The following is a 12,675-nucleotide window of genomic DNA, read 5'->3' on the forward strand; positions in this document are numbered from 1 at the left end:
AAGCCATGTTACAAAAAAAAAAAAAAAAAAGCAAAAAAAAAAAAAGAAATACAATCGCTCACTGGAGAATGTCTCCAGGCCTGGTGCTGAACCACGGCAGTATCAATAGATACATGTTTGTTCTTTCCTTTTTAAACTGTAAGCCATAGAATTTACTATTTACACCTACTTTAGACATTTATTCTGCTTACAATATCACAGGCATGGAATGAATTCTATCTGATAGTGCTAATACATAAAGGTGCGGGACAAAGAAGGAAAATACTTAGTGTTACAAAATATGGATCGTAGAAAAGAAACCCACTCCACAAGTGTGGCATTTGTTTAGAATGTTTGGACATGCTTTCTTCAAAATTTCTGGAAAAGGTTCTAAAATTGGTAGTAGGAAAGGACAAATGAGCAGGTGCAAATTCTCCTCTGTGCAACAACAGTTATTGAATATACCCCATGACTGACCAGCTACATAAAACCCACAGAGTTTTGTTAAAGTGCCATGGGCTGACAGCATAACAAAATAGAAGGTGTAAATAGAAAATTTCTTTTTTTCCTTTTTTAAAACAAGAGTTCACTGAGAATCAGCAATAATAGAATATGCTGTATAAACTATTCTCTACAAAGGTTGATCAGCATTATTTACAATTGGTACATTGATACAAAAGAAGGCATACAAGTTATCCAGGTCGCTTTTTTTTTTTTTTATGGCTGACAGGTCTATGCATTGCGTTACGCTTTAACAACCAGAGCTTTCGAGCCTCTACGGCTGGCGACAAGTCACAAGATCTTCAGGCAGATGGGGGTGTGTGCAGTCAAGGGGCTAGGAGAGAGGGCTGAGTGGGGTGTGCACAACAGAAGTACCCAAAGGATATTCCCCCAAAAATGCTTTATAGGCTGGTCCAGTTGAACTCCATCCAAACAAACTGAAAGAAAACCTTTTATTTGCATTCCATTTTTCAAGCTGTGAGTTTTGAATACATCATTATAAAGTAAACCTGTAGCTGACTGTGAAGGAAGAAACACCGTGGGTTTTCCCTTTTTGCTCAGTTTCCAGAAATGTCCTCACCTTGGTCAGAGCCAGTCTTTCACCAAGTAAGCAGCATTCAGTGGGGAGCCTCTTTATTCCAGCTTGCAATTCAAGATGTAGAGAGCTAAAATGTTTAAAATCCATTGAATCGCTCCTTTAGTCCCTGTCGAGACATTATTTCTCAGAAGCAGCCACTTAATCTCTCAACCTTTGTTTTCCCTCTTTGAGTGTAAGAGTTTGTAAATCAGAGGGTTATTTTGTTGCTGAGATTTTTTTTGTTGTTGTTTTCACTCCTGCAAGTATTACAACTCAAAATAAATTATTAAAAAAAAACAGACTTCTAAAACTGAACAAGACGAAAATTGTGCAAAAATAACAAAGATATGTACATACTTTTCAGTCTGAAGAAATGTACAATAAAAACATAATTCAAAGAACATTTTAAAAATATAAACATTGCTTCAACTTTCCTAAGTTTCATATTGTTTCTGAAACTATTCTGGTCAGTTAGCTCTGTAATATAGTAAAACATAAATTATTACAAAATTAACACTATAAAAATTTACTTTAAGAATATCTTCTAAACTTTTTTCAAAGGGTCTAACCTTGTTTATAATTTCTTAAACATTTATAAGTCTTAAAATCTGCCTTAACCTTTTTTTTTTAAAAAAGAAAAAGTAACAATCTTCCCTTCAATTTGCAGTCTCTTTTTCCCAAGATGGAAATAAACCAGCATATAAGTGCACTTTTAACACTGTAGAAATAAAAATGAATTCATCTGAACTAATGTCCTAGTACCTAATATCAACTCCTGATTTTTAAAAAAATCATTTTATATTAAAAACTTTAGTAATCCTATTAAGAAACACTGTCAGTGCAATTCCATTGATGCAAATCACTCCGTTTGCCTCCCGTCTTTGCAAAATCCAATCATATGGTGAAATTTAACAGTAGTCTGATCTTTGGGTTTGGAGGGAATGGGAAAGAAAAGGAAAACTTTAGGTTAGGGATGAGGGTTTACATCCAGCGGCAAAACTCGCATTCATATCTGACTTATGGATGAAGCAAAAACTCCTAGTATCTCTTCCATTATACTGTACACAAAGTTACATGATTCATAGCACAGAACACCTATTTTATATGGGGAACTCCTTCCTGATTACAATTCCCAATTAGAGCTTATGGTATTGTTTCTTTCAGAACTCCAGTGTGAACAGTTTTGTAGCTGCAGGCCTCCGGCTTCTCCCTTCTGGCTCTTCTCCATGAGTGGTGGCCTTACCATTCTTTCCTGGGTGGCTGTGCTGGAATGGGGGCCTCTGGCCAAGGGCACGGTGGTGGGTGGGCAATGCTAGTATTTATTATTAACAGGGGTTTGGCAATTAACCCTCCACAGCAGCTTTCCCTCAAGCCCTTGCTTCTGGCCCGGCTTTTCTCCTCTTGTCAAGCCCCAGAGGGCAGCTTGAGAACGTCCACAGCCCTGGGTACCATTCCTCCTCCTGAGTGGCTTCCTGAGGTCTTGTGCCCCTTTCCCTGGAATTCTTCCCCCCGGTGACTTCCTCGGCCTTGTGCCCTTGTACACGGTGCTCTGGGAGGAACTGTGTAGCATGGAGGCCTAACAAGCTCAGATGATCACAGTCACCCAATTCCCACCATCTTTTGAGGATGTCTTTTCCTACCCCCACACCATTCTTCCTGCAACCTTGTAGGTCCGTTCCTGCCCCGTCCCTAACCCAGTACGTCTGTGAGCTGCATAGCTGCATAGCGGTACTGAGTGAGCGCCATCATTAAACGCTGCTGTTCTCAATTCTGCATCTGGTTCCTGCCATTCTGCTGCCCTAGAAACCTGATGGGGACACGTGGCCCACCCTCCAGCTCTCTGCTCCCTAAACACAGGCAGCTCCCCAGCAAAGCCCCTCCCCCATCAACACACGGTCCAGAGGGGAGGTCTGAGAGCCTGTTCCTCTGATGGCCAGGGGGGACCCAGAGAGTGGCAGGTAGGCGGGGACGGGAGGGAAAGATGGAAGAGCCCAAGGAGAGGAGCACTGAATGTGCTCGAGTTCAAGAGTTTCAGACGAGGCCAACCAGGAACAGACATTCTGCAATGTCTGCTCTTGTGGCTGGAGCAAAATGATGCAGCAGCAGCATCAGAAGCTAGATGAGTGACTCCAAACTTGGAAGAAGGTATACACATGGCAAATCAAAGAACGGAAACAAAACACTGGTACTTGTTTTCTGTAAATCTCAAATTCACGTTCTTTTGCCTTTTTCTTTTTTCCTCAAAACTAAAAATTGGTCAATTAAAAAAAGAAGAAAGGCCAGAACCACAGGTAGGGCATAGGAAACAGACTCCCCCACTGCCCACTCCCCTCCCTCCTCTGGCTGGGGTGGGGTCCCGTGGCCAGGCATTGGTTTGGAAGTGGCTTCAGAGTCTTGTTATGGAAGAGTCCTTATCCTGCCCGTTCTGTTTGTGTTCTTCTAGGAAAGAAAAGAAAAAAGAAAAAGCTTGTTTCAAAAACATACATTTGGGGTTACCTACAAGAGTTCAAAAAGATAGCCTCATTTCCTCATCTATAATAAAAAGGACACCATGCCACTCCTTGCATTCAGCAAAACCCAGTTGTGAAGAACAAATGAGGTGACTGAAGTAAAGGACTCGGTAAATGGAAGGTAGCCACAAAGGTCCCAGCTGTGGAGGAAAGCACATGGACAAATCCCATAGATTAACAGGGCTCCCTCCAGGAGGGAGGACTGGGACAGCTGATCTGTCTCCTTTTTGGTTTTGTTTTTCTGTCCATCTTTTCCTAACTAACCCACAGAGAGCATGGAGAATTACCCAAGGAAGAAGTATAGTGCTGGGTTAAGCATAAAGGCTTTGAATATACAGGTTTGGTTCAAGTTCCTTCACCTTCATTTGCAAAATGACATTTTGTCCCCAACATGACCAGTTTGTTAAAAGATTGAAACGTATGTAATGTATGTGAGGGGCAGAGCACACCACCTACAGAGGAAGAGCTCAACAAAAGAGAGGTGTTGGTGTTATTGTTACAGTTAGGCTGTCTGTTAAACCCCACTGTGGGTTCCCAGCTAGTGTGCCTAGAGCTGTTGATTGCACAGGTACCTGTGAAGGGTCAAAGTGGAGTCTCCAGGCACACCTTGCAACCTGTTCAGAGGCCTGCTGTCAACAGGCAGATTCCTGGAGCCCCGCCTTCACCCTAGCACAGAGGGTGGGCTGCAGGTGCTCAGTGCAAACCCCACCACAAGTGACTCAAAATGCTGGAGATGCACTCCCTGATCTGAGGATACAAAACTGTTCCCTATTAACCTTCACCCACACTCCACCCAAGGTTTGTAGGAAAACGCCAAAGGCCAAAGTGCAGAAGAACACTGTAACTCTTTATCTATGACACATATGGCACTCCTGAGACAATGTTAACAGCCATGCACATATTTTTTCCCATCATGTACCCTCCCTGGCCTCCCCAGGACGTGCACACACTCCACTGGAGAAAATCACGTCTACACTGTTTACACACCTCAAGTTTATTAAAAAACTCTTAAATCTACCCTGAACAGTTCCACCATGAAACCACATCCTGAATGATAACTACAGCTCACCAGAAGCCTCGAGAAAGTGCTGACTGATGTCTGCCAAGAGTAAGGCCCGTTAGTCAACAGCATCTTATTTAACTTTCACAGCGACCTCAGAAGGTAGGTGTCCATTTTGCCATTTAACGTATGAAAAACCTGTGACTCAGAGAAGTAATCCGCCCAATATCATGCAACTGCTAACAATAAAAGCTAGCATTTGTGTGTGTTAGGGCTCAGGCATTTTGTAGAGGCTTTATGTCAATAAATTAATTTAATCCTCACAAAAGCCGCATGAGATAGGGGTTATAATGAGCCCATCTTACAGACGAGGAAACTCAAGCACAGAGAAATGAAGGAACTTGCCCAAGGGCACACAACCAATTACCAGCAGGCCTAGTTTTAGACGCCGGGCATCCATTTTCTTAACCGGAGATGAGATGTGAACCCCAAAGCCCACATTCTTTCCACCCTGCTGAAGACCCTATGGACTTCTGCCCCCCAGTAACTTACCGGTCGGCTGTGTCCTGGGCTGGATATGCTTGAAGGACTGGATTGTGACAAAGCTAGGCTGCTATTTTTCCCAACCTGAAAGACACCAGTGAAGCCTTCCTCAGACACGGGCGTCAGCTTGGGACAGACTCCCGGATACCACGAGTCGCGAGGGGAGAGGAGGAGGCTTCACGGTACCTCGCAGGCTCTCCTCCTGTGGTGTGGAACTCGTGTTTCCACCTTAAACGTCAGAAAAAATGGGTATGTTTCAGGGGGCCTCCACCATGCCCCTCTCATCCCAGAGGGAAAATTGAGGGGAACTCTCAAGCCGTTTCCCAGACACGCAGACTGCAAGTTTTCTGGAGGAGGCCCAGTTTTCCCACCTGTGACTGCAGTTCCTGACCCATTTTGTTTCAGGCCCAGACTCCCTTGGACTGGCTGAGAATGAATGCTTGCGTTTTTTCTAAGTTTTCCCAGCACACTCCACGTCGTTGTTAAGAAATATGGCAAGAGGCATCAGCTTTGCCTTCCAGTGGGAGCTTAAGCCCAGGCCTTCCTAACTTGCCCCCGGGGTGTGTGGGCTTGGCCTTCATGCTCACAGTGGGCAGTGTCCTCAGGGGAGGAGTTCCGCGCCCCTCGCCTTTTCATAGACACGGGCCTTACCTTCGGGAGAAGGCAACGCCACCCTACTCCAGTACTCTTGCCTGGAAAATCCCATGAACGGAGGAGCCTAGTAGGCTGCAGTCCATGGGGTCACTAAGAGTCGGAAAGGACTGAGCGACTTCACTTTCACTTTTCACTTTCATGCATTGGAGAAGGAAATGGCAACCCACTCCAGTGTTCTTGCCTGGAGAATCCTAGGGACAGGGGAGCCTGGTGGGCTGCCGTCTATGGGGTCGCAGAGTCGGACACGACTGAAGCGACTTAGCAGCAGCAGCAGCAGCAGCCTTACCTTCACAGTCTTGTTTTTTGTTCAATTTAGTATCTCCACAGCAAATTCTGGGGCCTTACAACTACCAGATACAATTAAATAGATCCCCTATTGGTCCCCAAATCATATTTTACCTTGAATTTCTCACCCTCATGCCACGTCTCGCCCAATCTCCTAAGAGATTCCAAAGGCCTAAGATTTCCCCAAGGGCTTAGATTTCCCCAAAGGCCTGAGATTTCCCCAAGGGCTTCCCGAAGGGCTTTCCCCAACACCTGGAAATCACCGGTGGTGACCCTGGACAAAGCCTTTTCTTAATGGCCTGGTGACAAGCACCCAGATATCAGCTGCAATAGAGAACCAACACTGACTGGCTCCAAGGCAGCCGTTACATTCATCCACTCTTTTGATTTCCCTCCTGATGAGCACTCTATCTGATGGAGGCTTGTCTGCTCCTTTCACCACTGGTTTTGACTAATTCAGCATGCTTACCAAACATTTCATATGGTCCTGCACATGAAAGAATCAACAGTGCCACATTTACTTGAGACAGAGGCACTCCACCCATACAGAGGTACTCCATCAATAGAGACAGAGATGAAAAGTCCAGACTCCAGAGGCAAACTGCCTGGGTGTAAATCCCAGCCCTAATTTACTTGCTGTGTGACTTTGGGCACATTATTTAACCTTCCTGTGCCTTGGTTTACTCATCTGTAAAATGGGGGTAATAACAGGTGAAGATTAAAGAATATATGAAGGGCTTGGACCAGAGTCCAGGCCATAAGTAACAGTTAGCTGCTAGAACTTCACTGAAAACAGGTGGCACTATAGCCTTGCTGCTCAGTCTGTGGCCAGCACACCAGTGCAGTGACTATGCCTGGTGTCTGTTAGAAATGCAGACTCTCAGGCTTCACTCCAAACCTGCTGACTCAGAATGTGCACTTTATTGAGAATCCCCTGGTGATTCATGTGCACATTCAAGTTTAAGAAGCCCTGGATCTGCCCTCCATCCTGAGACCTGGAGGTGGCAAGAACGAGCAGTTATTAGATTCAGGGTGGGGGTGCCCGGTGGGTGCTGGTCCCTCTCCCCAGCACCCCTGCAACTGCAGATGTGTGCAACTGTCTGGGCCCTGATGAGAGGACCTCTGTACCCCTTGCAGACTTGGCCTCGGGTTGCAGCTTGTCTGGCCCTTGAGATCCAAAATTGCTTTTCTCGCATGTTTGCTTGTGTTTTGTGAATCCCCCTCAAGAGTTTCTCTGCATGAGGTTTTAACAAGTCTCACACAAAGATGATGAAAACCATGAAAACATCTTTTAAACAACTGCCTCTCATGCCGCCAAAGCCCTCACTCCCAGACAGGGCTGGGGCCCACTGAATTCTGTCAGCCTGGGGCTGCTGCTACAGTCCATGCACACTGTCCTGCGAGGTCCCTCCCACTGGACTCAGCTCGCAGAGACCCCAGGCAGCCCCTCCCTACCTCTTGCTCCTTCCTCTACACACAAATGACGCCAGAGTTAGACGGGAGGCTTTTCTAAACAGCAATCCCGGCCGGAGAAGAAGGGGGAGACTTGAAGATGAGAACAGGGCTCCAGGGAAAAAACATGTGTTCTTCATGGACCACATCCCATCCCCCCAGCTTCCCTCACGACACCCTCATCTGTGTATAGTGGCCTTGAACACTTCTGTGCCAGGTGGTGTGGGCTGCAGTGTTACTTCAGGAAATAAAGAGTTATCTTAGGAGTAGGGAGCCTGGTCAAGTGAGAAGCATAGCAGCCCCCTAAGGTGGGACCCAGGTCATCATGTAACCTGCTAGGCCCCAGGTTCTTCCTAAGGGGATGCCACTAGATCAAACTGCTTGGCAACAGAACTCTTCAGTGAAATCATCCAGACTGACAATAGAGTGAGGTGGGGAGCTCAGAATCTCTCTATGCCTTAGTCTGCTCATCTGTAAAGTGGTGATTACAACAGCATCAACTGTGCTGGGCTGTTGTGAGGATTAAATGAGGTGATACTCATATAGGACTCAGAATAGCACCTAGCACATAGTGGGTACTGTAGAAAGTGTTTGTCACATAAACTTCTCTCAGAACAAGGGGTGGAATCACCTAGAGGGAGATCAAGGAGGGGACTCATGCTTGTGTTACCTATCTGGGCCACCTGTTTGGACCACGTGGCTAAGTCGGGGGGCACTGCTGCTTCCCCAACCCCCCTCCTTGGGCAGTGCCAGGAGGCTCCTGGAAGGACGGGTCCCTTACCTGCCGAGAGGAGGTGCTGTTAACAGGATCGGGCACCGGAGCAAGAAGGCTGGGCGGGTTCTTTCTGTGAACGCTATTCATTCCAGGCATTTTAGTGATTTTACAGGCTTTGCTACTAGAACTTGAGTTCTTACGCTTTTTTCCTTCTGATTTGTCAAAAGAGAGGGGCAGAGAAGACACAGCATTGTGTGAGGCCAGAGAGAGGTCCCCTGCAAGGGAGGGCACAGAGAGGGGACAGGAGTCACTGCTGCCGCCCCCAGAGCCCACGTGTCTCACTAGGTCCGTGGGGCCACCAGGCAGCGAGGTCCGTCCTGAGGGCTCCAGTTTGGCACTGAGTGGGCTCACCCCATTGTTTGAGTTGTGCACAGACAGACTGTTATAGGGAGGGGCCGCCTGATAGGAGTTCAAAGCGGAACTGGCATTCAAAACACAGTTCTTTTTGTGGGGCCCTGACAATGGGGAGGCGAGGGATGTCTGCAAGGGTAATGAGGAGGAAGAGGAGGAAGTCGAAGACTGCGGCTTCCTCTTTTTGTTACTTGGAGACTCGTCGCTACGGGCGGACAGGTCTTTGACTTTTGAGGATTTGCTGGTTTTGGTTTTGGATGGCTTGTGGGATGGGGAAGCGATGACGGCTGGTATCGGGGACACGGCGGGTGGGGCCTTGAAGGTTGAGTCCATGATGCTGAGGGTTGCGGCCACATGAGGGAAAGCTGTGGTGTGTGACATGAGGGCGCTCGGGTCCGGCGATGTCACAAAAGCTGCATTTGAGAGCATGGCTGATGTCATTATGTAAGAAGAGGTGAGTCTCGAGCTGATGGGAGCTGAAGGAAGATACACAGCACTGGGGTTGCTGAAAGGCTGTAAAACGGATGCTGGAACAGGGGTGGTGAGGTGGGCTGCTGGCGAGGGCATGGGGCTATCTGCCGCAGGAGGGATCTTCCTAAACGTGAGAGAAGAGTGAAAGAGAAACAGTGAGAAATAGGCTTTGCATTGCTCCAGAAGCTCGATTAAGTGTGAGCATCAGGGCTACAGAGAAAACCCTGGTGGAAACCAGACTATGGAAAATGAAGCCTTGAAGGATGGCGAAATCTGATTTATGGCCCTTCCCTATGGTTTCCCCCCATTGCAACATCCGGCAAACTAGTTTTAATCACTTTCAGGTTTTCAGATCCTTTTCTCCATGCTTGGCTATTGGATAATGGCTGATTTGGGTTCCCAAATAAAAGGCGAATGTTAATTAGAATAGAAATTGCCCCAACAGTATCCCCCTGCTTTCTTGCCCCTGGCAGTGATGAAGGTGATTTTTAATGAGAGGTGGTCATTTCACACTTAGGTCCTGGCTTGAAGAAGGGTGAGGACGGGGCTGTGCCACCTGCACATGGGGGCCAGCACATCCCCCATGCCCCTGCAGCCTCTGCGCCCCCTGCCTCCACACCCTGCTCTTGACTGGAGTCACCCCTCTCCTCACAGGCCAGTCTGCCCCTGCGTGCGCTGTCTAAAGTCTCTGGTTACCCTGTAGAGAGGTACTGCTACATTTGTTCCTCTTCACCTTGCTCCGCCTCCCCACTCACTCAGGAGCTATCACTGGGGTATGGCTGTTCTTCAGCAGGTCTTCCTGTCCTCGGGTAAAGAAGTGGGGAAGGTAGAAGAATCCTCATAGATCCAGAGAAGGGGATCGGGAATTTCTAGTTTGTTCTGAAGGTAGATGCAGGAGAACACATGAATGGGGGGGTCCTTCCTGAAAGCTGGAGTGGGGGTACCTGGGGAAAAAACTCTCTGCCTCCTACACTCTGTGGAGCCCGGGCCAGCAGCAGGTAGAGGGTCACCCTGGAAGTCTCCCCGCAAACTCCATCTTTTGACTCATGATGGAAACAGCTTCTGCTTCCAAGCCGTGGCCTTGGTTCATATTGCTACTACTCTGGAGACTAGGAGGAGCATGGCGGCTCGGGATCACCATGTCCCTGACTTTTCAGGAAAGGATACAGACCTCAGGAGAGAGGATACTGATCTCAGGAGCCAGGGGCATATTTTCAAACAGGTTCTTTCCTGCTTCTCACCTTGCTCACTCCTCCCTGTTTCTACTGGAAGTCATTTTCCATGTAGCTGGGGATCCCCAGAAGTTAGGAACTAGCTCTGCCTCTTGGAAAGCAGCACTTAAGGGGGGCAGGTGTGAGACGGTGCCTCCCTTCAGCAGGGAACTCTGGAAAGAGGCCCCGCTGAGGAGGACATGCCTCTCCTAGCCCTGCTCTCTCCCGAGGATTCCGTTTTCTGCCTGCAATTTGGTGAGGCCCACGGCTTCCATCTCTAGGGTGGGATCCAGGGGGATCCTCGAATACACAAGTGCAGTGTCCTTGAAATCATCAGACTGAGATCAAATACAGGAGAAAAATGTTGCCAAAGCGTGGCCATAATGGTGTTTGAAAAATCTATTTTCTCTCAAGCCTAAAGAGGGTAAAAGATGCTATCAACACTAAACAAGAGCTCCATTAATAGTTCTTGTTGCAATGAATGAATGACTGAATGAATGGATGGATGGGTGGGTGGTGGATGGGTGAGCGGATGAATTCTCAGCAGCAATACAACAAAGCATGCCAGCCAAGGACTCCCATAAATCAGATGAGAAAGGCCTAAACACACCCTTAGAACTGTCTGGCACTGCACCACCCCTCTCTAACAGCACCAGGGCCCATTTCTCAGAGGGTGCAATGTCCGCACACCACATTGTCTCTGCTGGCTGCTGCCTCCTGTGGTTCTCCAGGCATCCCACTCAATCTTTCCTTCACTCAAGTTTTGTACCAGCTAAAATATGGGTAGGAGTCCATATGGGCAGAGTTCTGGCAGTTACTTGTAATAAAAAGTTATTTACAAATACCAGATGGCTCATTTAGAGAGGGCCCCAATCGATGACCATAAGTGGGATCCATCTGAGCGTCCTGATCCGGCATTTCCCCATTACAGAGTCTACACTCAGGTTTCAGCCTGTGCTGACCAGAGCTGAAGTCCTCAGCCTGCCCTGGCTGACACTCAGCACTGGGATGGGCGCTATTTTTCTGCATACCTTCTACCTCTTCCCTTCCTCCCCCCACTCATCTTAAGTGGACAGCAGAGGCAGGAGGGGCGAAGGGGCAGGGGGCGAAACAGGGCGAGGGGCATGTGGCAGCTCACTGTCCCCGGGAACCCCTTCCCCCATGCTAGACAGTTCATGTGCTTTTCAGGTGCCAAATGGCAGTGGATTTCAGCTTGGCGGGCCGTGTCCCTGTTGCAGCTTTGCACGCTGGCCTAGGGAAGTCCCATACAAAAGCCCCCAGATGCGAATAAATTACAGTGCCCATCCTCCCCTGCCGGCTGGCACGGAGATCCAGATGCTGACCTGGCTGAAAGAGAATACTGTGTTGGCGTCTCCTGATGCAGAGTTAAATGCTTGTTAAAGAAAAAAGAGTCTTGGCCGTTCCTTTTCTTCCTAATGTCTTCCACGCCCCCATCGGCTGCCATCCCTCCAGGTTCGGGCCCGTCGGGGCCTGGGGTTTGGGCAGCGAGGTTGAGAGGGCAGCGGGGTGCTACGCTCTCCAGAGTTGACACCCAGGCAGCCCCAATGTTGCTCAGTGACAGCAGATTTGTTAGGCAAGTCCTGAAAAGGGGGGAGGGACCTGATGCCCTGTGGCTCGGGTTTCTGTGCCTGAGGAGGAAAGGAATATGGACTTGAGCTGACAGGACACCAGGCAGCGAAATACAGATCAACACATTCCTTCCACGTGTCCGGGACTAACACTTCCACAACACAGGAGAGCAGAGCTGCGGGCCACCAGGGCCAGCTGCCATGCTGGGGGACCCGCGCACAGGCTTCAGTCGCCTGACACCAGGGGTACGGGAACCCCGCATGCAGCCCATCGGGTGCAGCTCAGAAAGGACACAGGTAGAAAACAGGTGCCCTTGAGACACACTGGGCAGTCACTGAAGTGAGAAGAAACCATAAGCTTCTCTTGTGGCCCTTTCCTACGTCACAAGAAGTGTCAGCGTGTCATCCTAAGTCTGCGTGGAGAGCTCACAGCACACGCGGTGGGGCTTACTTCTAGAAGTTCTGGAAGCTCTCAGGGCGTCGTGGTGAATAGGGGCTGAGGGGCCATCACTGTCTGGGAGAGAGAAGGCGACCTGGGAGTGGGCAGGTTTCGAATGCTCTTCCCATCCTACCCTAGTACCTAGTACTGTTTCTCGGGAATGCCTTCCCAGCCTTTCCTGGGCTTCGCTGGGCAGGCTGGGCGGTTCGATGTTGGCTTTCCTGGACCATCTGGGCCTAGAGCTGAGGGATCCATGATTCTACAGATTATGAGATCTTAAAAGGTCACCTTTGCAGGGGTTGGGGGTGGCTGAAGATCGCCAGGGGGTCAGCCTGGCA

General features: G+C 48.6%; 1 protein-coding gene across 7 annotated transcripts in view; it reads right to left on the reverse strand.

The window, feature by feature from the left end:
• Positions 1–590: 590 nt before the first annotated feature.
• ATXN7L1 (ataxin 7 like 1) overlaps positions 591–12,675 on the reverse strand; it is a 252,909-nt gene continuing 240,824 nt past the window's right edge. For 4 of the 7 annotated variants that reach the window (XM_043873156.1, XM_043873163.1, XM_043873161.1 and 1 more), the window contains 4 exons: positions 11,653–11,958; positions 8,283–9,222; positions 5,120–5,194; positions 591–3,496 (listed from right to left, as the gene is read on the reverse strand). In XM_043873156.1, coding sequence (XP_043729091.1) covers positions 3,455–3,496; positions 5,120–5,194; positions 8,283–9,222; positions 11,653–11,958 — 1,363 coding nt within the window. In that variant the 3' untranslated portion in view covers positions 591–3,454. The remainder of the gene's footprint in view (positions 3,497–5,119; positions 5,195–8,282; positions 9,223–11,652; positions 11,959–12,675) is intronic. The other 3 variants (XM_043873157.1, XM_043873159.1, XM_043873158.1) reach the window with 3 other exon arrangements.

This window comes from Cervus elaphus, chromosome 18 (genome assembly GCF_910594005.1).
Source record: "Cervus elaphus chromosome 18, mCerEla1.1, whole genome shotgun sequence".
In the NCBI taxonomy this organism is placed as follows: Eukaryota; Metazoa; Chordata; class Mammalia; order Artiodactyla; family Cervidae; genus Cervus; species Cervus elaphus.